Genomic DNA, 23,467 nt, shown 5'->3' on the forward strand with positions numbered 1-23,467 from the left:
GTTCTGAAAGGGCATGATTAAATGCATATGCATACATTCCCCAGATTTAATGCATATGCATACATTCCCCAGGCTGATTAGGCTGTGAGAATAGTAGCTTGTCCTAGGACCACCCACAAAGAGCTTCAACCCAAAATGGGGTTTTGAACATGGGTCTCTGTGCCTGACCACAGCATTCAGTTTCTGCTCAGAAAACTCAAGTTCTCTCCTTTGTAAAATGAAGGCTATGCCTTTTATGCCATTGGCATTGAGCTTACGTTTACAGTGGCCTGCTTTCTTATAGGAGACGATCAGCCTGGAGCCTGTCCATTTTCTACAGTGTCACAGTAAAGGCAACAACAGGGACGACTTTAAGACCCAGTTATGGGCCTGTGTCTTTGAGCCACCACTGGATTGTGGGACGAGAAAAGGTAAGCATGGCTGAGCGGCCTTGGCAGACTTAAAAGTAAAATACCAGAGAAGGAATTATGTTAATAGTTTCAAGGATTTCATAGTGTTGTAGAGTTGAAAAGGAACCCTGAGATCATCTAGCCCTAGCCCACTCCAATATAGGAATCACAGCTAAAGAATTGCTGACAGATGGCCACCCAACCTCTATTTAAGAACTTCCAATGAAGGAGAGTCTGCCATCTTCTGAGGTAATACATTCTGCTGTTGGACAGCTCTTGCCGTCTGAAAGTTCATTCTGAGCATTAGCCTGCCTGACCTGTTCCCTGTCCTTATGTTTTACTCATTTTATCATTCCAGTGGATCGTGTATTTCTGTTTCAAGTGTGCAGGCTAGTTATACCAATTTTATATAGGCAGAAGCTGCTGTCCACAATGTGACTGCAATTTATGAGGGATAATTTATTGGTTAGACCTAGCCTTGTAATTTCTTAAGGCCCAGTTTACACACTGCTATTTGATTTGGTAAAGTCACGTTGCCATTTTCACATTGTGTACACATTGCTTGAAGGCGCCTTAAGAGGGTAAGATTTATTGCTTACTTAATAAGTAAGCTATCCTGTAACATGAAGTTCTCAGGGCAGCTTACAACATAAAACATCTGCCTTGTACTGCGTCAGAGTGAAACAATGAAAGCCGCGCCTTGCTTCAGGGGTGGAGAAAACACAAACCTCTGAAACGGTGTTCAGAGGACATGCCACAAAATCAGTTAACACGTGATTAAAGCTTGGTTGCCTTGTTGAATCACAAGGAATTAAATCAAGGCCAGTATGAGTTTTGATGAAGGACTTGAAGGAAAGGAGAAAGCTGGCACCTCAGACAAGCTCAAGGAGGAAGATCTGTGCATTAGGGATAAGTGAGTGTAGGCGCTGTACTCCAGGGAGCAGGAGCATTTTGTCTGAAAAAAGCACTGAGATTTTGCTGTATTGTTCTAGGTAGTGTTTTAAGTTTCTAGTTACATAGAGCACCTAAAATCATTGGTCAAGGAAAATGATGCTATGTTTTATATAAATAAAAGATGGTGCTTTCCCTGAGAAGTTTTAAGTTGGTATGTAAGTGTGGACACTGTAGGTGGTGTATAGTTACTATTGGCCTCAGTTGCCCATTTGTCATTGGCTGTCACTGAGAGCAAAGCAGAGATAGTACAGCACTTGGCACAATAGAAGTACTGTATAAGGGGCTATACCCACACAAAAAGTATTTCCACAGCTTCCCCACACCTCCAGGAGCTAAATGTCAGGTCAAATGGGAACACGGGGGTTACAATTACTGTTTCTTTTTTAAAAAATTCAGATCCTGTGGTGAGTTCATCCAGAACAGCAGCTACCTGTGGTGGAGACTCTGTCTGTTTGGTGGACTGCGAGACGGGCATTGTCTTGAAAAAGTACAAAGTGACTGGGGAGGTAGGGAAACAAGAATGTCTTGCTTGATCATGAATGCCAGGTGTTGGGGTTTTTTTTGGGGGGGGGGTATTGGCTGAGGGCGTTCTTCATGCAAGAATGTCTCCTGATAGGAAGTGGAGATGGTGACTTAAAACCCAGGTGCTGTGTTGAATTCTGTGTTTCCAAACATATTGTATTCTGCAAGCAAAAATTGTGTTACTGGAATCAAAAGTACAAAGCAAGCACATGAGAGCGATGAGTAGGATCTTTCCTGCCTTTCCTCCCCAGATATTTCCCTTAAGAACTCAGGTTACTAAATCTTTTATCAGAAACTGCCAACTCATTTTCATCTCTGTGACCAGAGGGACTTCCATAACAAGGGATGGGAATGAAAGTTGAAAATTCTGCAATGCTACTAAATATATAATTAGACGTTTTAGCATGCATTAGCTGTTGCTGTAGCAGCACCACCAATTCCAGGACTCATTTACGAGATGTTGCATTCTCTTTCTTACTGTTGTTTAATTTTCCTTTCACTGACAACATTCAGTCACAGCACCAAACTGTGAACAAAACCAGGTTTGACCTTCCAAATGCACAAGCAAACCGTGGTTCTCTCCTTTCTGTTTCCCATCTGCTCAGCATCCTTATTTTTGTGGTTCAGGGATCTCTGGCAATAGAACCACAGCTGTGAGTTTGGCTTGTTAAATAAGGCTTGCCAAGCACAAATAGATACTCTCTGATGCCTAGAAAAGGGAGTATTACAGCTTGTAGTTAGATGGATGGTCTTTTATCTATCTGTCAGCCTTTGAAGAACAGAGTTGGCAGTTGTGGATTGACGATAAACTCCCCACATCTGCAGGGCTAATTGCCCTTTTGCTCTGCTCAATAGTTATAAAAGGTCTCCCCTAAGAGATAGGGTCTAGCCTTTTCTTTCTTTCTTTCTTTCTTTCTTTCTTTCTTTCTTTCTTTCTTTTTGCTAAACTGGTTTTCCAGGTTGCTGGTTTGCTAGGCCTTTCCAAACTGAGCAAAACCTGCCAAACCTCCAGTTTCCCAGGTTACTGTGTGGACAGGCTTTGTAGAAGATTAACGTTCTTATTCCTCTCCCTGTACATGTATTGCTATGTATTGCTTAGCATGTTTTTGCTATGTCCTGGTTTCCCCCTCCCGCTTTCCTGATTTACTGTGTTTCATTGTTGCCCCTTTTTTGTGAAAAGTCTCTATGTAACTTGTGCTGCTTCTCTCATAACAAAATGACAATCAAGATTTATTTATTTTTTTAAAAAGATGTTTGTCAGAGCTGCCTCTAGGTCCCAGCTCACAGAGGACCAACGCCAGGCTGATGTTATGTACAAAAGTCTTTATTGAAGTTTAATTTCCATTTCAAAGCCAGAGCGTGCAGCCCTACGTCTAAACTCTAGATCGGCGAAGTCCCGTCTGAGTCTCCGCCCCTTCCACACCAGTTTAAGATCCTAGCCCTGCTCCACCTCCTGCGCTGCTCTCTTCTCCTCTGGGTCCTCCTGCCCTCTGGGGCATTGCCCTTTCTGGACTCTTCCGACGCTGAGTCGCTTAGCTCCTCCCCCTGCCTCCGGCGTGCTTTAGGACCCGGTTCCCAATCCTCACTCTCTGCTGTCCCGCGCTCCTGTACATTTGAACTTGCTTCTCGCGCCAACCCAGTGACCTTTCTCCTAACCGTTACACTACTTCTATCACTGCTTCCCTCTTCCGTGACACTGGCCGGATCTGACCTCCCTTCCGTTGTCCGACTCTCCGAGGAAGGCGTGGTAGGCTCTGCCTCGTCTCCTCTCCCTGGTGTGGAAAGCACTGGCCCCGATGCCTGGGACTCTTCCCCCCCACTCTGCTCTGGTGGGGAAGCTGGTCCTGATTTCCAACTACTGCTCTGGGAGTCCCTGCTGCCCCCTTGCTCCTGGGGCGTTCCCCTTGGGACCCCCCTGCCCCTGGCCACTGGCGCTCCCCTCTGTGAATCTTCCGATTCGCTGGAGAGGCTCATGGAATCCCTCGGACCACTGTCTCCTCCTACGCTCCCTTCGGATTCCTCCCCCTCGCTCTCCATCTCCCATCTTCCCTGTGCCTCAGCGCCTGAGCCCCTGACAATGTTATACCCTACTTTTCATTGCAAAGGCACAGAGGAGCTTTGAGCATATTTGTACCTAAAGTAGGACATTTTGTGTGTATGCCAAGTGACTGTGTGGGACCAAAGTGTTTATATACCTTTTGTAGTGCCTCTGCCTCACAGCTTGCTTTACTGATGACACTTTTCCCCCCTCCAGGAGTTTTTCACTGTTGCATGGACAACTCTGACTATGGTCACTAGTGAGGGGCGAAAGAAAAAGCACAATGTTCTGGCTGCTGCTGGGAGACGAGGAATTGTGAAGTTAATTCATGTGACTGCTGATTACTGCTACGGAGAGATCAAGGCGCACAAGAAACCCATTGCTACTGCCTGCTTCAGTCCAACTTCTGAGACCCATCTTTTCAGTAAGTCTCCCTCCATGTTCACTCAGTCAGCCCTTGCCAAAAGGCCTTTTTTCCCTCAGGCAATACAAAATAATGCTGTCTTTGTCTGTTCCATAGGTAGGACTGTTAATTTATTACAAATCTAAAGCCAGAATTTTGCAGCCGTGAAAGCAGTATCTTTCAAGTTCACCTATGGCTGATAAAATGATGCAGATTCCATAGGTATCTGCTTGATCTAATTAATTTGAATTCAATTAAACATGCAGTTAGCAGGTGCTGAACACGTGGTAACCATTTATCTCTGCACCATCTACATTTGCAATCTTGAATGCAGCCATAGCTGTTTAAGTCCATTACTTGCAGTGGGATGGAAACTGTTGCTGCCCAGCTGAAGCACTGTCACCAGATGAGGGCTGGAGTGGGCACAGTGCAGGAAGTCAGATCCATGTGAATAGGTAAAAGGTGAAGTCTACCTTCTCTTGCTGGAAATCCAATGTAAAAGGAAAAGGGAAACTTCCAAGTGAAACCTCCTGTAGGCACTAACTTCAGCAAGGCAGTGGCTTAATATGCCTTCCCATGCCCTGTTTATGACATACACTTTTAAGATGCAGGATGTTACAACATTTCTTAATTTCTTAACTCTTAAGTGGAGAAGGTCATCAATATTCTAATTTTTAACCACTGAGGTGTTTTTTCTCTCTCTCTCCCTCCTCCTTCTGCCTCGAAGCCACCTTGGGTCCATGCCTCTCCCAGGGCTCTCATTCCTCTGCTCAGTGTGGTTGTATTCACATTGTTCCCCTGGGTTCTTTTATGATGAAGGGCACGTTTTGGGTAGTTATTTTGAAGACTGCCTCTATCCTCACCAGGATGCATATTTTCTCTTCTTTCTCCCAGCTGCATCCTATGACAAGAAAATATGCATGTGGGACATTGGAGTTCCAGATTCTGATTATAATTTCAAAGAAAGGTAATGGCACCATAACCAAAGTTAGCAAAAAGGGGTGAACTGTGAATGGAAGGTGGAAACTAAAATGTGCTTCATTTGCCAGACATCTGATGGTGCTAGAGACCATTGCCACACCCCTACGCATCGCCCTCGTGCCCTCTTGCCCAGACCGATACTTGGTGGCTGGCTGTGAGCAAGGTTGCTTTGCTTGGGACATTAGACTGGATGAAAAGCAGCAGAAAAACAGGTGAGTAAATCATGCCTGGTGTTACCAGGGCAGGGGAGGTAGAGGAGAGTGGTAATTATACCACATAAGCACATTTTATACTGCTAGACCAATTACGATAATTTTACAAAGATTATGTATTCAGTTTAGCTTTCCTTGCTGGGCAGGGGTTCTCTAGGGCCTCAGTTTATTCTCATGACATCTTCAATAGTGATAATCTAGGAAATTAAGTATAGCACTGGCATAATTCCATAACAGGCAACTTACTCAACTGCACCCAATCAGAAAATAGAGGTGGCACACTTGCATAATTGTATCTATATGCAAATAAGCTTAGGCTGCTATTATCAAATCCAACTATCCTGTATGATGGCTGCAACTTCCACCTTGACGCTGAAGATAGTTTTGTAATTTATTGCCATAAATCAGGGGGCACAGGTCATGGTGCGGCTGTCGTTGATAACGCGTTAGAAGTGTACATAACTCACTATTGTGCTCCAGTTTGTTCTGCTAAAACAAATGGTACTTTTTAGTCCATTGGGTCAAGCTGCTCTGTTTAGAGCTTTTGCTGACCTCAGTACATGGAGATACCATAAGCAAATAAAAGAAATAAGGTAGCAAATATAGTGAGAGAAAATAGAGAACAGGTAACATGTATCTTAGGCTAGGATTTCCAAATTGCTTCTTCTCAGAAACCGGAGAAAATACTGTAAATAATTCTTGATTTCTTCTATAACTTCTGACGATTCACACCTTTTTCTCTGCCCTGTCATTATGTTGAGCACAGATTTATGGTTGATGAGGGATTTTGAACCAGGGTCTCCTAGTATTAAATCCATCTGGAGACTGTAAGTTCATCAAAACATAGAGAGATGCCTGTTTGTCCACGTTGCTTTAGGACTGGGCTGTTCTGACAGGTCGTACTTTCCAGGGTCTAAGGCAGATGGCTTTTCCATCATCTGCCTACCTACCTCATCCTTTAAAATAGCCATACCATGTATGGAATCTGGGTTGTTCTGCATGCAAAGCACATGTTCTGGCATTCTGAGGTCACACCCCCATAGATGCTTGCAATATAATTGCTATGGTTTTTCAAAACATGCTCCTCTGCTATGAGAACCACAAACTTACTTTTATTTATGCATTAAAAATCACTGAAAACCGAAGACATAAGTTACTCTTTAATTGTACAGTTATGGTGCTTGCACAATAGTGTTGCACAATACTTTTTTAAAAAAGTGATCTTGCTCTACCCAATGTTCCAGACCTTATGAAGTAGAATTCCAGTTCCCAGATGATGAGGGGAATGAAACAGCTTCCCATCGTGTGGATGGTCTGGCCTTTTTGAATGAAGACATTGTGGGTAAGAAATTTGCATTCAGATAGTTTAGCACCTCCTGCGACTGCATGCGTAAGGTGACATCGTTTCAGTGACCTGGTTCACATGTAACACTAAGCCAAACCTAGCTATGTGTGAATGAGCAAGTGTGTGGGTACTCAAGAGGAAAAATTGTGGCTGCTTTGCCAGCTGCTGCACAACCTTGAACTAAGCCACATGTTCGAACCCAGAGTTGTCGTTTGTCTCTGTCCATACAAACTTTGAACTGTAGCCAAGGTTTGTTCTTGGCTCACTATTTTTGTTTGCCTGGAGGAAGCAAACCATGTAACAATAAGTCAAACTGTGGCTTAGTTTTGGATAGTGCAGCAGCAGCAGCAAGGCCAGAGGGGGAAGGAAAGCAGCTGCAATTTTTCTTTTGATTATGATGGAGAACATAATACTTTCAAAGAACTCTATCATTTTGATGGTTCCATTTTCTTTTGAGCTTATGGCCTAGCTAAACTGAAGAACAGCTGTGCCTGCCTACTTTTTACAGTACAGAACTAGTTGCTTTTAGGTACTGTATATAGTGAATGTCCATTCCGGAATACTAAAAAGAATAAGCTGTCAAAATCTATGGTGGCCTTCAATCTTGAATTGTTTTGTAGAAAGATGATAAAGGATATTGCGAGGCATTTAATGCATAGAAAAATTTGTGAATGTCTTAATTATAAAAGACATCACTTGATATGATGATGAGAGCTGATCTGAAGAGTTAAGTGATTTTGAGTGATGATAACATTGGGTTGCAACTGCTAAGATTGCTGTGATCCTTTGATTGGTGAACTAAAATCATGTGTGTAACCTGGAAGTGTATATGAAAGATTGCTGTGGATGTGGTTCTTTGCAGCCTCTTTATTTTTGAGGTTGCCCCTATGCACATTTGTATTTCAGTAAAGGCCTATCTTTTCACTTGAAGCCTGCATCCTTTTCTTCTGGGTGTCTGGAAGGAATACCTTCAGTCTAGAAACCGCTCTTAAATTTCTCCATTTACTCGCACACTCCCTCGTTCATACTTAGGCAGGGTCTTGCATAGTGTTGTATGAAGTGGGCCAATGTTTGTTGAGATGTTTTAGTTACACAAGATACAAGCCTTTGGCATACTTCCCCAGCTTGCTTTCTTCTTTTGCACTTAGAAACATCTTTAATAAAATGGGGGGGGGGGGCGTTTAGAAAAAGAATAAACATTTTCTAGACAAATTGGCAGTAAGTAGACTAAAAAATCCCTTTGGGCTAATGCACACTTTTAAAGAAAGAGATAAAAGTAGACTAAATGCCAGAGAAGATGGGTTAGAAAAGTTTACAAACTATTTGGTCAAAGCTGATGACCTTCAGTGCCAGGGCACAGCATTGACTCCCTCCCATTTCCATGCTTGCCAAGTCATAAGAGATAAAGAGAATGTTGCACTTTGAAGACTTCTCTACAGAGAATGGGAAACCTCTTTTGTTCCTCATTTCAGGGTTTATGCTTTGTGAACCTGTTATCTTTATTGAAAGGCCCCAAGTCTTCCACATAGCTCCCCCTCCTTGGTGATTCTTATAGAACAGCAAGTATTCTGCACTCCATGTATGACAAGCTCCTCTCTTAAGTCATATGAAACCAGTCCTAAATGAGCACATGTAGGTGGAATAAGTCCTATTTAATTCTGTGGAACCTACTTCTGGGTAGAGATGTTGGTATGCAACTGCACTGCAAGTTACTGTGAGAAAAAAATGTATGATTGAATCAGGTGCAGTATTGGGTCCCTCAGCTTCACTTTAAGGTTATGACTTCATTTGGCTTTCTTTGGCACATTACCAGAAAGTAAATTTTGTGTTGCCATTATTAACCATCACCTTCTGTCAGACCATAGGAACATAGGAAGCTGCCTTGTACTGAGTCAGACCACTGGTCTATCTACAGTAACTGGCAGTCGCAGCTCTCCAGGATTTCATGGGAGTCTCTCTACTTAGGGAAGAGATGCCTTCTGGATACAAAGCAAGTGCTCTACCACTGAAAATTAGTGCAGTGGTGCCTCGCAAGACGAAATTAATCTGTTCCGCGAGTCTCTTTGTCTAGCGGTTTTTTCGTCGAAGCAAGCCCATTGACGGCTTAGCGGATTAGCGCTATTAGCGGATAAGCAGATAAGCGGTTTAGAAAAAGGGGGGGGGGGGGAAAAACCCCGCAGGAACTCGCAAGACATTTTCGTCTTGCGAAGCAAGCCCATAGGAAATTCGTTTTGCGAAGCACCTCCAAAACGGAAAAGCCTTTCGTCTAGCGGGTTTTCCGTCTTGCGAGGCGTTCGTCTTGCGGGGCACCACTGTATCTTAACAGATAAAAGCTAATTTCATAGGAAGATGCAGTGTTCCGGCAGCAGGAACACTACCTAGCAAGGCATGTTTCTTTTCTCTCCTCTGCAGTTACCAAGAGTTCTAAGACAGGGTCCATAAACCTCTGGAGCTGGAGCCGCTCTTTCAAGCAAGGGAAGGGGGGTCGCAGAACAGTGCAAGCCGTCATCCTGGCTGAACTGGAGTGGTCCTCAACAGATCTGCCTTACCTCACCCTAAGCACGTGTCCAAGTAAGTGTCTCCCATACTGCTGACCCTGCCCTTTTCACCAGTGCTGCTGGTGCCTTCTGCCACTTAGGTCCCTGGCAGCTCTGAGCATCTAGAGGTGCTGGGTGGCAGGCTCTGCCCTCTCATGTCTCTCAGGCATTGTATTTCATGAAGTGTGTCATGCTGGCCACCTGGTTTCCATCTCAAAAAGCAGGACAGCACCAGATAAGCCCACCTGGAGGGAAGCTGTGTAGCTGCAGCATCACTAGTGCCCAGTTGAAAGTGGGCATTGATAGCAATGCTGAGCAGGGGCTGTGAATCCAAACTTTGCCAGGAAGTGGTCTGACTATGACAGAATAATAGAGGAATGCCCCCCCCCACTTTCTGACCACCTTTTCCCATGCTTGGAGCAAAGGCCAAGTCAAGGGTGTGTCCTGCTCTGTGACTGGCTCGTGACAACCTGAGACAGCCCTGTGGTGGTTGTAGGAGCCAGGAAATCCTGAGCTGGTCCAACAGCCGCAATGTTGAAGTCTCCTATAATTATCATCTGGGATTCCTTTAACACCACAGTCAAAAATACATTAGACAGAGTGTGTGTTGGGCAACTGGGTGGGAAGTACACAAAGAGCATCTTTAATCTCTCTTAAGACTCTGTGTTAGATGCAGGCCTTATAATTCTTCCCCTAGTTCCCAATCAGGGAGAAAAAACTCTGGCAAACCACAGCAACCTCCCTCCCAAACCCTCTAGCCTGAGTTTGTGCTGCAGGGGGTATCCAGTGGGACAGAGCTGGGCAGGATCTGGCCTGCTTTGACTTCTCCACCTTACAGGTGCACTCATGCATCTTTGAATTATATCCCTCTGTTCTTCTGACTGAAACCTTAATATTGATTTGATTTGGACCCTTTTGCTCCTGCAGCAGAAGAGTACGTGTTCTGTGGTGATGAGAAAGGAAGTGTCTGGATGTATGACCTCAGCAACCACTTGTCTACTCTGAGTGCCACAAAGGAAGAGTCGTCAGTTAAGAGAATAGGGCCTTCACAGGTACAGGGGCAATTTATCTTTCTGGGGTTTGTGTCCTGATGTTCAATTATGGGACAACAGGTACAAATGTATATTTGATTTCAAATATGTTACTAGCTATTTAGAGGTTAAAGTCATTTTAAACGATACAGTAAATCACCTTTGAAAGAGTTTTCTTAACTCTAGAATTTTGTATAGGACGAAAAATGGTTTGGAACATTTACCGTATTTTTCGCTCTATAAGACATACCAGACCACAAGACGCACCTAGTTTTTGGAGGAGGAAAATAAGAAAAAAAAAAATCTGAATCTCAGAAGCCAGAACAGCAAGAGGGATCGCTGCGCAGTGAAAGCAGCAATCCCTCTTGCTGTTCTGGCTTCTGGGATAGCTGCGCAGCCTGCATTCGCTCCATAAGACGCACACACATTTCCCCTTACTTTTTAGGAGGGGAAAAGTGAGTCCTATAGAGCAAAAAATACGGTAATAAAAATGTATTTATACTGCATTCTAGAAGAAAGTGTACTGCAACAAGGTTGAATTGTATATAAAATGAGACAGTAAGCTCTTCCCTCTCAATCTTTTCTGCTTAGGTCCTGAAGTGGCCAGAACTGAAAGCAAATGGTGAGCTGCTGACAGATGTCCTGGTGAACAATGTAGTCACAGACCCCACCTTCACTTACCTGGTTGCTCTCACCGACGTAAACATTGCCGCAATATGGAAGAAAGCCTAGCTGTTCTGGCGTGGCCCCACAAGAGGAGCCACATTTTTCGCCCACATTTCAGTAGTGCAGTATTTGTGACCATTCTGGAAATAACCAAGGTTGGGGTGGGGGGGGGGGGATTTAAACTTCATGTGAATTAATTCAAGGAAAATCAACTGAAGGGTTGGCTTGAAGCCTGTGCTGGCTAATACCCACATCTTTTAACTGTGACTTTTACTTTTATTGGTGTTTTAAAGTGTATTTGTTTTATAGAAAGACAGTATTTAATAAAACTTGATAAAAGCTAGCTGAAGTTCTTTTTAAATTATGGCAGGCAGGAGAGTTGACAGGGACCATCTTGCTGAGCACTAACATCCTGCATATATCACTTAAAAATGACACACACATCCCTCAAAATTGGGAAAATGTTAAATATGTTTGAGTAGATTAAGCATTTTAAGTAGTGGTTAGGATTATTTAGAATTTAACGAAGTTTTGTACTTCTTGCCTTCCAGTAGTCTCTTTGCAAGTAGGGTTCAGATCCTCAACCTTAGAGCAGAACCCTTTTCCCTCACTCTCTTGAAACATGGCACACAAATTATATTAGCTTTGTCTCCTTCAGGTCTTTACCAGTCTTTTCAAACAAAGCAACTTGGATGAAAAACTTAAGTATACTTTATTAGCTAAAAAATAAAATAAATCAATGGGATCTCATGTCCAGCTGCCTTCTACACATATACACACATTTCTTGGAGGATGCAAAGCAATGTAAAGGCATTATTAAACACTTGCTATTAGCCTGCTATATAAGGAAAAACTAAATTATGCATTTACAACAGATAGGCAAAAATGTCATGTACTTATTCAATTCCTTCTTGTTTGTCTTTGATGGCAACCTGAAAGAGAGGCAGACAAGTAGTCTCTTAGTGAAGTTTGAGCCACTTTCTCACAGAAATCAACTATTTTGTGGTAGAGCAGGAACAAAAGGGGAAAAACAATTTCAATTAAGACTCAAACAGAAAGTAGGGGTTACATAAAGCCAGTTTAAGAGACCTTCCTTTTCTGCAGTTAATCACCTGTACTTACTACAGAAGACAAGAGTCTGGACTTCAGGTGGGTTGTATCCCATCCTTAGCCACAGCAGAATTACCAAAGGAAAACAGCAGAACCACACAGGGCCCCAAACTTTTGTGTTGCAGAGGTGGTTCTCTCACCCTCCATGGCAAACTGAATCAGATGAAATTCCCTCCAACTCACTATGAATGCGACTGCTGCCCAGGGACTAGCTCATCCCTGCAGATTTGTTTTTTTCTGAATTGGTGGATTCCATTTTGGGCCACACCCACTCAAACATGTAGCAGGGATGAGGACACAAATAATTGGGGTGGGGGGAGCGCTTAAGGTCTGTGAAAAAGTGTATTGAATTTAAGAAAGGAAGGAGGATAAAGTATCAGCACTTTTGAGAGAAAGGAGTCCTAAGGAAATGGTCCTGAGTCTCCCAAGATCTCATTGGTGCTTCAAGTGCCATGTGTCTGCCCCATGTTGAAAAGTGAGGAACCAGCAGAGGTCTTACTAGGGATGCTCCCGCAAGACACCTCTTTATAGGGGGAGCTACCCCTAGTTGAATGTGTCTCCCTATCAAGAGAAAATGGCTCATTTTTGCCTTTAAACAGTGTTTGAACCCCTGGGTCAGTCCACCCTGGACGGCTCCAAAACATCTATCCCTGGGGTCTGAAAGGACAGAATATGCCCCTGCTTCATCTGGGTGATGGTGGATTAACCAATCTGGCGGCATGCCAAGCAGTTGCCACCCAACTGCAGCTTCTTACCCTGTTCACAGCTATATATCTTGAGACACAGAGGAGACACCTCCCACTGACAGCTCATCGCCATAAAAGCAATGCCAAGGCAACTTTAAATGCGCCAACTTACCCGGAACCTCTCCTCAAGGAGGGAGAGCTCGCTGATGAGATCTGTGATGGCGTTGGTGAAGGCTTCTTGGGGACTGTAATCAGGGGTGGTCTGGACACGAATGATGATCTTATGCTCCAGTGGATGAGGGACCTTGTATCCTGCAAACAGCACCTGAGGGTCTTTCAATAACTGCCTGGGGAAGGGAGGAAGAAAAGGGACACACAGAAAGTATACTGTGAAAAATGTGGTTTGCCTTGCTAGATCAGACCAAGGACCAGCTACCTTAGGCCAGAGGAGGACAGCTAAGATGGTGAAAAGTCTGGAAACGGGGGCTGGGTGATAACTGGTTTTCAACTTCATGATATACCAGCAGCTAAATACTGTAATAGACTGATATATCACAATGTCTGAAATGCATCTTGGCTGTTGCTTCCTCCTCACCTTAGGGAAGGAAGAAGCAGCTGAGATACACCGCCCAGCTTTACAGCTGAGCAAGCCTCCATACTGCGTCCAGCTCAGATGAGCTTCCTCAAAGGTGCAGGCAGATGGAGCCCGAGAAGGCCTATAAAGCATGGTTATAAGATGAGAATGTGTAGCCTGCAGAAGGAAAGATCAAGTGGAGATGTGAAAGCTATCTTGAAATATCTGGTGGCTGCTGTGCAAAACACAGAGCAGACTTCTCTATTCTGGCAGCACTATTATTATTATTATTATTATTACTACTACTACTAAAATTTGTACACGGCTCTTCATCAGTAGATCTTAGGGAGGTTCACAGCATAAAATGACAATGTGAAAAAACAAAATACATAATAAAAATATGAAGAAAAAGAAACTAATAATTCCCACTCCTAAAACACATTTAAAAGGGCATTGGGTATCGGCCAAACATTCTCATGTTGCCGCTCTCCAAACCTCTTGTGAAGGAGCACACGAAGAAGGGCCTCAGTGGATACAGTGGTACCTCGGGTTACAGACACTTCAGGTTACAGACTCCGCTAACCCAGAAATAGTACCTTGGGTTAAGAACTTTGCTTCAGGATGAGGACACAAATCGCGCTGGAGGCCCCATTAGCTAAAGTGGTACCTCAGGTTAAGAACAGTTTCAGGTTAACAACAGACCTCCCAAACGAATGAAGTTCTTAACCCGAGGTACCACTGTAATTGGGCCTTTTCTGCAATGGTTCCCTGTTTGTGGAATGAACCAGGGAGGTTCAACAGGATCTTAAACTAGATTGGCTTAAGCAGGCTCTTAAATAATTTTAAATGCCAGGATCTTATGATCTTAAATGCCAATTAGGAGCACAGTCTACTACAGGGATGGCTATCCAGATGTCAATTCCCATCAGCCCTAGCCAGCATAGTCAAGGGTCCATGATGATGGGAGTTGCAATCCAGCAATATTTAAAGGCCACAGGTTCACTATATCTGATGCTATTCTCTACTTTGGGCATAATATCCAAGGAACTGAGGTCTCCAGAAGGAGCTTGACTTCTTTCCTTGCGGCTGGAAGGAAGTGGCAGAACATTACTACTAAAACCTGTAATGAACATGTCACATTTTACTTCCCCAGCAGCCTATATAACATCCTTGCTTTCGGTAATTTAGCCAGTCAAAAACACTTGACAGTGTCCAACAAACTCCCATTTTCATAGGTATATTTGTATCAATTTACAAGCCAAGGGCTCCCTTAAGTAATCTGGGGAAGATCACCCAGAGCCTACCAGGAGTATGGAAAAGCAACAACCTCATTGTCTCCTTGACCAGGCATAGGCAAACTCCGGCCCTCCATATGTTTGGGACTACATTTCCCATCATCCCTGACCACTGGTCCTGTTGGCTAGGGATGATAGGGATTGTAGTCCCAAACATCTGGAGGGCCAGAGTTTGCCTATGCCTGTCCTTGACCATCATCCTTGTTTGAGACAGGTGCTGCTTTCAAACAACCCCACCCAAACCTTGCTGTAAAACAAGAGCCATTGCTACTCACGACTTAATGATATTCCCCAGAGTGTGATCTTCCTTGTTGATGGTAAACAGGCAGGCATTTGGCACTTTGGTATCCTTGTTTATTGTAATCCTGGAAGGAAAAGGTGGAGCAGAGAAGAGACTTTTTAAAACTGTTTTGAAAATGCAAGGCTAATTTCAATGCCAGCTAATACAAGACTTTCCTTGATAGGAGGCAAGGCTCGTTGCATCAGCTTTGCCGAAAGCCCAACTTCATCAGGCCCCTTAACTGTGCAAGTCCTGAAGCTCACTGGTTGACTCTTGGGAAGGTCACAGCCTCTCAGCCTAACCTACCTCCCGGGGTTGTTGTGGGGACTGAATGGGAAGGGGGGGTGGGAACTATGTACGCCACCTTGAGCTCCTTGGAAGAAAAAGTGGAATATGACAGCATCTTAAAAAGCAGAGACTTCACCTTGCCAACAAAGGTCCGTATAGTTAAAGCTATGGTTTTCCCAGCAGTGATGTATGGAAGTGAGAGCTGGACCATAAAGAAGGCTGATCGTCGAAGAATTGATGCTTTTGAATCATGGTGCTGGAGGAGACTCTTGAGAGTCCCATGGATTGCAAGAAGATCAAACCTCTCCATTCTGAAGGAAATCAGCCCTGAAACTGGAAGGACAGATCGTGAAGCTGAGGCTCCAATACTTTGGCCGCCTCATGAGAAGAGAAGACTCCCTGGAAAAGACCCTGATGTTGGGAAAGATGGAGGGCACAAGGAGAAGGGGATGACAGAGGACGAGATGGTTGGACAGTGTTCTCGAAGCTACCAGTATGAGTTTGACCAAACTGCGGGAGGCAGTGGAAGACAGGAGTGCCTGGCGTGCTCTGGCCCATGGGGTCACGAAGAGTCGGACACGACTAAACAACAACAAAACTGCAAAAATAAATAAATAATCTCGGCTTCCACACAAGCTAGAAACTTAAGGAAGCGGGATTCTGGTCCACCCCCTGGCGCCCAGCAAGTGCCGCCCAGCGCCCCCCCCCAACCCCCACGGCGGATGCTCTACCACTGATATGTGGTCCCCCTTCATTTCCACCCAGACCCCAAGATGGTCACAGGCCTCCCCGCTGCCCAGGCCATTTTAGCTTCCCTCCCCTCACTCACTTCTTCTCTCCTTCGAAAAGCAGGAAGGACTCGAAAGCCGGAGGCGCGTTCATTGCTCTCCGCTCGCTTGTTTCGGCTCCCGGCGCAACGGGGAAAACCGCTTCCGGGTTGGAGTCACGCTTCCGGTTCCGGGTGCTTTTCACTCGCTCCGCAGTCCGTTCGGAGTGAAGAGCGATCGCTTTCGTACCTATAGCTCCCTCTGGCGGCCACGGGGAGAAAACGCAACCTGCCGGCCTTATTATCCCCTTTCCCGTCTTTACCTCCCCCTTGTGGACAGAGGAGGAAACGCAAGCTCCCGCCACACACACGCGCTCTCTCCCCCGATTTAAATAGAAAAGTTCCATTTAAATGTGGGAGGCTTCAAAAACCAGTTGAATCGTTTGTTGAAGACAGCAGTCCTTTTTTAAAAAAGATTTCAGCTGGCTGCTATTTATTTTTGTCTTTTTTTTTTAAGACCACCCTTTCATATGTTAGCGAGTTTCAATTTTGCTAGCTGCTTTCAACATCAATGGGTGGGGATGGAAATTGAAGCCCTATGCAAAATCATAATAAATTAATACGTAGGTACATTCACTTTTCAAGGGATGCGGGTGGCACTGTGGGTTAAACCACAGAGCCTAGGGCTTGCCAATCAGAAGTTTGGCGGTTCGAATCCCCACGACGGGGTGAGCTCCCATTGCTCGGTCCCAGCTCCTGCCAACCTAGCAGTTTGAAAGCACGTCAAAGTGCAAGTAGATAAATAGGTACCGCTCCAGTGGGAAGGTAAACGGCGTTTCTGTGCGCTGCTCTGGTTCGCCATAAGCGGCATAGTCATGCTGGCCACATGACCCGGAATCTGTACGCCGGCTCCCTTGGCCAATAAAGCGAGATGAGCACTGCAACCCCAGAGTTGGTCACGACTGGACCTAATGTTCAGGGGTCCCTTTACCTTTACCTTACATTCACTTTGGAGCAGGTGAGCCGTTTGCCTGCTGGCCTGGTCCTCGCTGTTGATGCACAGCTCCAAGGCCCTCCTGCTGTCCCTTCTTATGAATCATAGAATCATACAATTGTAGAGTTGGAAGGGACCCTGAGGATCATCTAGTCCAGTGTTTCCCAACCTTTTTTGGGCAAAGGCACACTTGTTTCATGAAAAAAATCTCGAGGCACACCACCATTAGAAAATGTTTAAAAAATTAACTCTGTGCCTATATTGACTATATATAAAGTACAGTGGTGCCCCGCAAGACGAATGCCTCGCTAAACGAAAAACCCGCAAGACGAAAGGGTTTTCCGATTTTTTTAGCGGCTTCGCAAGACGAATTTCCCTATGGGCTTGCTTCGCAAGACGAAAGCCCATAGGGAAATCTCCGGGACAGCGGGGAACCCTCCTCCCACCGCAAGCCCTGGGAACAGAGGAGAAGCTGCGCACCTTCCCCTCTGTTCCCGGACCTGTCCTGAAGGCCTGCGGCGGGAGGAGGGCTTTCCTCCCCACCGCCAACATTCAGAATGCTGTTCTGAATGTTGGCGGTGGGGAGGAAAAACCCTCCTCCCACCGCAAGCCCCGGGAAGAGAGGAGAAGCTGCGCGCCTTCCCCTCTGTTCTGGGACCTGTCCTGAAGGCTTGTGGTGGGAGGTCCGGGAACAGAAGAGAAGGCGCACAGCTTCTCCTCTCTTCCCGGGGCTTGCGGTGGGAGGAGGGTTTTTCCTCCCCACCGCCAACATTCAGAACAGCATTCTGAATGTTGGCGGTGGGGAGGAAAGCCCTCCTCCCGCTGCAAGCCTTCAGGACAGGTCCGGGGCAGCAGGCTGCTATCCGCAGCTTGGAGAGCCCTGCGGGGAAGTCCTGCAGGGCTCTCCAAGCTGTGAATGTCTGCCCCGCCCAAGGAGCGCTCTGCTTAAGAGCACCCCTCGTGCGGGGCAGCAGGCTGCTATCCGCAGCTTGGAGAGCCCTGCGGGGAAGTCCTGCAGGGCTCCCCAAGCTGCAGATGTCTGCCCCGCCCAAGGGGCGCTCTGCTTAAGAGCACCCCTCGTGGGGGGCAGCAGGCTGCTATCCGCAGCTTGGAAAGCCCTGCGGGGAAGTCCTGCAGGGCTCCCCAAGCTGCAGATGTCTGCCCCGCGCGAGGGGCGCTCTGCTTAAGAGCGCCCCTCGTGCGGGGCAGCAGGCTGCTATCCGCAGCTTGGAGAGCCCTGCGGGGAAGTCCTGCAGGGCTCCCTAAGCTGCAGATGTCTGCCCCGCGCGGAGCTCCCGCCGGGCGCGCAAGGCTTGAGGCGGCAGCCTGTTGCCCGAAGCACAGGGAGCCCTCCGGAGGGCTCCCCGTGCTTCGGGCGAGTGTCTGCAAGGCTTGCGCGCCCGGCAGGAGCTCCCGCCGGGCGCGCAAGGCTTGGGGCGGCAGCCTGTTGCCCGAAGCACGCGGAGCCCTCCGAAGGGCGCCCCGTGCTCCGCGCTGCCAGCTGCCGCCCCAAGCCTTGCGCTCTCGCCCGCCTCCCTCCCACGGCACACCAGGCAACGTCTCGCGGCACACTAGTGTGCCGCGGAACACCGGTTGGGAAACACTGATCTAGTCCAACCCCCTGCAATGCAGGAATACGCAGCCATCCCATACAGGGATCAAACCTGCCACCTTGGCATTATCAGTACCACGCTCTAACCAACTGCGCTGTCCAGGCATTTCTCACAACTGATCTTTGTCTTTAAACCAGTGTTGGACCATACAGCCCTTCAAACAGAGGACTGTTTTCTGTCAAGTAGTCTTTACCAACCTACCCTGAATCCAAGCAAAGCTGAAAGGTGTGTCTACCTTAGGGAACAGGGAAGTTGTGTTCCCCCCCCCACTCCGCTGCCCGGTGTGCTTCACAGCTCCCTTCACCCCCTAGTTGTTCACATCAGCACACTGGTGTCAGATTTGCTTGTTTGGTACACACATTAGGAGGAATGTTCTGACACCAAAAGCTGTTCAACAGTGGAAAAGAAGACCTCAGAAAGTGGTAGACTCTCCTTCGTTATGTTTAACGAGAGGTTGGGTGGCCATCTGGCAGGGATTCTTTAGCTGCGGTTCCTGCATTGCAGGGGGTTGGACAAGATGACCCTTGTTGCATTTATAGAATTGTTTTGATTTTTATGCTGCAACATTTCTGTTGCGCTGCATGTTGCAAAACCACCACGTGGCCTCTTCTGACGAAGAGAAATACCGTATTTTTTGCTCTATAGGACTCACTTTTTCCCTCCTAAAAAGTAAGGGGAAATGGGTGTGCATCTTATGGAGCAAATGCAGGCTTCGCAGCTATCAAAGAAACCAGAACAGCAAGAGGGATTGCTGCTTTCGCTGCGCAGCGATCCCTCTTGCTGTTCTGGCTTCTGGGATTCAGAATATTTTTTTTTCTTGTTTTCCTCCTCCAAAAACTAGGTGCGTCTTGTGGTCTGGTGCGTCTCTAATAGAGCGAAAAATACGGGTGAATGGATAATCAATAATCAAGCAGAGTTAGAATTGGTGAAGGACTCTCAAGATGGTTGGAGGAACAACAAATCAGAGGGTCGTACTTTATATTTCATAACAAAGCATAGGATGCATAGGCCTTTTGGCCAGTTTTGTATGAATGCAGATTAAAAAACCAGGATGGGAAATGGTAAACGAGAGAGTGGGCACGGCCTAAACTCCTAAATATGGAAGTGCTGATGGACCTTGGAGCCGACTTGGAAATCGCAGCCTCTTACAGGGGCCTGCTGTGTGTGTGTGTGTGTGTGTGTGTGTGCGCGCGCGCGCGCCTCCATGTGACAGCTTATTATTAATGGTATCTTTTAATCTCTCTCTGTGTGTGTATTTAAATTTATCAGATTTTCCATGGAAACATTAAATCCGGATTAAACTGGGCGGAGGAGGGAAATGATACAACATGGTGTGGGGACAAAGTCTGATGGATGCTGTACGTGTCCAAAATAAACCGCTGTGAAGAAATACAACCCTAAACCCAGCAAAAGCCCCTTTCAGGCCTCCTGGAGAAGGAATAAAAATCATTCCAGGTGCTGCTACCTTTTGCATTGCTGCAATGGCCCACACTAAATGTTTCAGGAAGCTCCTTCTTTTCCATCCCTGGTGGTTGCCGCTTTTCCTGTGGCTACTCCCTAGTGAGCAATAAGGTAAAATCCATATATGATCAGAGGCACTCTTGTTACCACGTAGGTTCCAAAAGGCGAGCGTTGATGCGGAAAAGCAACAAAGGGCAAACCATGTTGTAACTAGCCAGATAGTCGCAAACAAGATGGGAGGGTGTGATAAAAGAGACTTTATTCTACATCAAGAGTGGCTGCTGGCTTGGAGGGGCAGCTGTCCAGACAGATCAAACAGCCATTCCAGGGATAGAGAATAAGTGGCCCGCTGGATGTTGTTAGACTCTAGCTCCCATCAGGCCCAGATGATGGTCAAGGATGATGGGAGTTGGAGTCCAACAACACCCTCCATTCAACTATTTTTTCCCATGCAATGGCATATATTCATTTGTTTTATTGCATGCAAATTATATAATTTTAAAATTCCTCCCGTGCCTAGAGCTACTGCTGAGCTTGGAAATATATATGCCCCACCTGGTCTAGCTCAGAGGTAATTGCAGGGTTGTGGCAGAAGACTCAAATGGCACCGTTTCCCCCTCTACTCCTATTATAGTAACCATAGACTACAAATCAAGTCATGAAAGTCCCACTAGATCAGACCAGGTGCAGCACCCTATTTCCCTAGAGTGGCCACAAGGAAGTCCACAAACAGGACATGAGGCCAACAACCCTTTTCTATGGTCCAAGGTCACCAACATCTGGCATTGGGAGGTACACTGCTTTTAAGCATGGCTAGTAGACCTCTCCTCCATGGACTTCTCAAAGCCTCTTTTAAAGCCATCTAGGCTGGTAAACCAAGGCTGCAGTTCCCTTTCTTTCTCACAGCTCTGTCTTTTAATTCCAATCTGTTATCTGCAGTGGCCTGGACAATGGTAGGGCCGGCCTTAATCCCAGCTGGGGACCCTTTTTTCCAGATAATGTGGCCTTTCTGGGAGAACCATTGCTTATCATATCAGTAAGAACTCCCATGGAGTTGAGAGGGCGGACTCTCCCATTCCCCAGTATTCAGACTGCTAGCTGCCTAGGGGTACACATGTGTAAAGGCCACAAAAGGAAGAAATAAAGAGCAACATAAGAACCTAAGAAAAGCCTGTTGGAACAGCCCAGAATCCTGTTCTCATAGCAACCAACTAGATCCCTGTGGGAAACTCAGAAGCAGGATCCGAGCGCAAGAGCTCTTGCCCTTCCTGTGACTTCCAGCAACTGGTCTCCAGAAACACTGCTGCCTCGGTCAGTGGAGGCTGATAAACAACCATCATGGCTAGTAGGCATTGATAGTCCTCTCCTCCCTGAATTTGTCTAAACCTCTTTTGAAGCCATCCAAGTTGGTGGCCATCACTGCCTCCTGTGGGAGGGATTGAGTTATGCGCTACATGAAGTCCTTTCTTTTATCCTGAACCTTCCACCATTCAGCTTCACAGAATGTCTACAAGTTCTAGCCTAATGAGAGAGAGGGAGAAAAACTTCTCTTTCCATTTCTGCATGACATGCAGAATTTCATATACTTCCATCAAGCGACCCTCTTCTTGCTCGCCTTTTCTCGAAACGAAAAAGGGAATCCCCTTGATCATTTCCCTTTCCCTTTCCTGAACCTTTTCCGACTCTACAATATCCTTTTTAGGTGAGGCGACACAGCACTCAAAATGTGGCCGCACCATAGATTTGTTTAACAGCAACAGGATAACTGGCAGTTCTGTTTTCAATTTCTTTCCTAGCATGGAATTTACCTTTTTCACGCTGCCACATACGAGGCTAACATCTTGACTGAGCTATCCACTACAACGCCAAGGCCTCGCTTCTGGTTACTCATTGCTTCCCCCTCAAACACAGTAGACCACAGGTACATATTTTCAAAAGCACCTCTGTCATGAGGTCTAGAAACCTACTTTTTCTTATTCTTTTCAAACAGTTAAATCTGCAGTTCTCAAGAATGCAAAGTTCTGGATGAAAATCGCAGGCAATAAAACAACCAGCTTTGGTGTTCCATTAAGGCTAGGGGCTGAACTTCTACAGTAGTTGTTTAGGGCATTAAAAAAAACCTTGCGGGTTTTCCTTTAAAAAAGCTCCAAATTTTTTGAAATATGGCAACCCTATAGTTGCTGTTTTTTAGACTGGTGAAGATGAATGCTTTTGGGTTGGGTCTCCTAAATTGATCTCAGTTTTGTCTTCAGAGTTCAGAGGACTTGGCAGGGAGAGTCATTCCCAAAAGGAAAGGTGATGCAGGTTATGAGAATCAGGGCCCCACTCTATCCCATTTCCATCTCATCAGATGATCACAAGTCCAGAGAGAGAGAGAGAGAGAGAGAGAGAGAGAGAGAGAGAGAGAGAGAGACAGAAAGAGGAGAAACACCCTCTATTCCAGATGTTTGGCAGCAGAACTGCCCGAAGAAGGCAGACACGGGCCTAGCCTGTGCGAACAGTCACGTCTGCAGTTCCACAAGATGATTTCGGTCCTGGTTGGCCAAGTCGCTCAACCGGGAAAGCTCCTTACTGTGAATTTCTTCAAGATCTTGCAAGACCTGGAAAAGCCGGCTAGGTCCATCGGCATTTTCAGAGTCTGTAGCAGGAGAGAGAGAGAACGAACAGGATTATGTGCAGGTAGTCCATTCACGGTAGTTTGTCAATATATCAGTAAGGATGCATGAATCTCCCTTTCCTTAGTCATGCTGCAAGAAGTACCTTTTAACAACAACAAAAACAACAACAGTAAGCTGGAGAGAGCCATCTATGTTTCAGGATTCAACCCAAAGTGTTCAGTATTCTTTAAAAAGAGCAGAGGCAACCAAGGCTGAAGGCCACCGATACAGCATGGAAGCTTTCCCACTGCTGAACTTTCTATTGAACATCTTTTGATTTAGACATGTTCCCATATTTAAATTGAAATTTTTCAACCAAAGAACCCCTTGCTTTCCATACTACTTCATTACTTTTGGGTCAAGCCTTCACGCTGTTTGCCTCTGAGCTTCCCTATACCCTGGGATCTCTTTTCTAGTCTGCTGCTTTGCAGTGTTATAATCCCAGCCAAACTGACAACTCTCCCTCCCTTACAGAAGCTGGCCTGAAAAGTCTTTTGTTCCCCTTGAGAAAGTGAACTGATAAAGCCTGAAGGATCTGGAAACCAAGCCTTATGGGGAACAGTGGGGGGCGTTGGGTGTATTTAGCTTGGAGAAGAGAAGACTGAGAGGTGATGTGAGAGCCCTCTTCAAATATCTGAAGGGCTGTCACAGGGAAGATGGAGAAA

General features: G+C 46.0%; 3 protein-coding genes across 7 annotated transcripts in view; 1 reads left to right on the top strand and 2 right to left on the bottom strand.

Moving 5' to 3' along the window:
• Positions 1-11,421, top strand: part of LRWD1 (leucine rich repeats and WD repeat domain containing 1) — a 25,997-nt gene extending 14,576 nt beyond the window's left edge. For all 3 annotated transcript variants that reach the window (XM_081843512.1, XM_081843511.1, XM_081843513.1), the window contains 9 exons: positions 284-410; positions 1,740-1,849; positions 4,120-4,327; positions 5,201-5,273; positions 5,356-5,499; positions 6,744-6,841; positions 9,257-9,415; positions 10,309-10,433; positions 11,004-11,421. In XM_081843512.1, the coding sequence (XP_081699638.1) occupies positions 284-410; positions 1,740-1,849; positions 4,120-4,327; positions 5,201-5,273; positions 5,356-5,499; positions 6,744-6,841; positions 9,257-9,415; positions 10,309-10,433; positions 11,004-11,144 (1,185 nt within the window). In that variant the 3' untranslated portion in view covers positions 11,145-11,421. The remainder of the gene's footprint in view (positions 1-283; positions 411-1,739; positions 1,850-4,119; positions 4,328-5,200; positions 5,274-5,355; positions 5,500-6,743; positions 6,842-9,256; positions 9,416-10,308; positions 10,434-11,003) is intronic.
• Positions 11,422-11,771: 350 nt separating this feature from the next.
• On the bottom strand, positions 11,772-16,280 carry POLR2J (RNA polymerase II subunit J). The gene is made up of 4 exons (XM_081843658.1): positions 16,141-16,280; positions 15,019-15,108; positions 13,047-13,221; positions 11,772-12,010 (listed from the first exon to the last, which is right to left on the bottom strand). The coding sequence occupies exons 1-4, from the start codon at positions 16,191-16,193 to the stop codon at positions 11,975-11,977; spliced, it is 354 nt and encodes a 117-aa protein (XP_081699784.1). The 5' UTR covers positions 16,194-16,280; the 3' UTR covers positions 11,772-11,974.
• Positions 16,281-20,387: 4,107 nt separating this feature from the next.
• Positions 20,388-23,467, bottom strand: part of RASA4B (RAS p21 protein activator 4B) — a 49,747-nt gene continuing 46,667 nt past the window's right edge. For all 3 annotated transcript variants that reach the window (XM_081843509.1, XM_081843508.1, XM_081843510.1), the window contains one exon: positions 20,388-22,783. In XM_081843509.1, the coding sequence (XP_081699635.1) occupies positions 22,647-22,783 (137 nt within the window). In that variant the 3' untranslated portion in view covers positions 20,388-22,646. The remainder of the gene's footprint in view (positions 22,784-23,467) is intronic.

The sequence above is a fragment of the Podarcis erhardii genome (genome assembly GCF_964252035.2).
Source record: "Podarcis erhardii genome assembly, chromosome: 16".
Lineage (NCBI taxonomy): Eukaryota > Metazoa > Chordata > Lepidosauria > Squamata > Lacertidae > Podarcis > Podarcis erhardii.